Below are 1,067 nucleotides of genomic sequence, written 5' to 3'. Positions count from 1 at the left end.
CCCTAACCCAGAAGAAAAACCCTAACCCTAACCCTAACCCTAACCCTAACCCCAACCCTAACCCTAACCCTAACCCTAACCCTAACCCTAACCCTAACCCTAACCCTAACCCTAACCCTAACCCTAACCCTAACCCTAACCCTAACCCTAACCCTAACCCTAACCCTGACCCTAACCCTAACCCTAACCCTAACCCTAACCCTAACCCTAACCCTAACCCTAACCCTAACCCTAACCCTAACCCTAACCCTAACCCTAACCCTAACCCTAACCCTAATCTTATTCCTAACCCTAACCCTAACCCTAACCCTAACCCTAACCCTAACCCCTTAAACGAGTGCGGGGCATTATGTTCTGTGGTTTTATGCCTCATGGCTTGACGTATGCAGAGACATTATGTCTCGACCCTTAAGTTTCATCCGTATGCAGAGGCTTTATGCCTATGCCTCGACGAGTGCAGACATTAACCCCAGGCTTCAGGCTTTATCCCTCCCAAGTCCTCCCAAGCTCAGACATAAAGCCTGGCTGATCAGCACAACCGCTGTCGACGACCAAGTCAAGTAACGGTCACTCCACACCACACCTCTCTTTGTTTTGAGACTTGGCTTGTGACCCCTATGGCTGCCACTACCTCCGCGTCCCTTTTCTTTTTTCCCCCAGTGCCCTACAGAGCACCAACCAGCCCTCTACATCGTCTGAGCACAGGGACGAGCTTGACGGGCTTGACTTTGACGTCTTCGCTCCACCCGCTGCTGCCGCGGCCGCCAACGAGCTCACCCACCGCCCGACCGTTGGTCAGACTCGCCGGGCGTCATCGCCCGTTGTCTGCGACCGACCTACCTCGGTCCAACGGACGTTGTTTCATTCTGTCACCGTGGCAGCTCGTGACTCACGGTCAATCGTCCCTTCCGGGCTGAACGACTATCGTCCGCGCATCCCGCTCACCGAGCTCGCCATCGTTCGTCCGGATCGGTTTGAACATGTCGACATTCCGCTGGGACTGCCCGTCGTTCCGCTCTACGAGGACGACTTTGTTGATGCACTTCGCGCCTCGGTTGCTGTTCCTG

General features: G+C 54.8%; 1 protein-coding gene across 1 annotated transcript in view; it reads left to right on the top strand.

Moving 5' to 3' along the window:
• Positions 1–617: 617 nt before the first annotated feature.
• The window catches only part of AMSG_03158 (uncharacterized protein), a gene marked incomplete at both ends in the record, with an annotated part of 2,321 nt that continues 1,871 nt past the window's right edge, over positions 618–1,067 (top strand). Inside the window, 2 exons of the mRNA XM_013905029.1 lie at positions 618–637; positions 706–1,054. Of these exons, the coding sequence (XP_013760483.1) occupies positions 618–637; positions 706–1,054 (369 nt within the window). The remainder of the gene's footprint in view (positions 638–705; positions 1,055–1,067) is intronic.

This window comes from Thecamonas trahens (assembly GCF_000142905.1).
Source record: "Thecamonas trahens ATCC 50062 unplaced genomic scaffold supercont1.11, whole genome shotgun sequence".
NCBI classification, from domain to species: domain Eukaryota; order Apusomonadida; family Apusomonadidae; genus Thecamonas; species Thecamonas trahens.
Note: the sequence above shows the minus strand (reverse complement) of the source record. Positions and strands in the feature narration are given on the sequence as shown.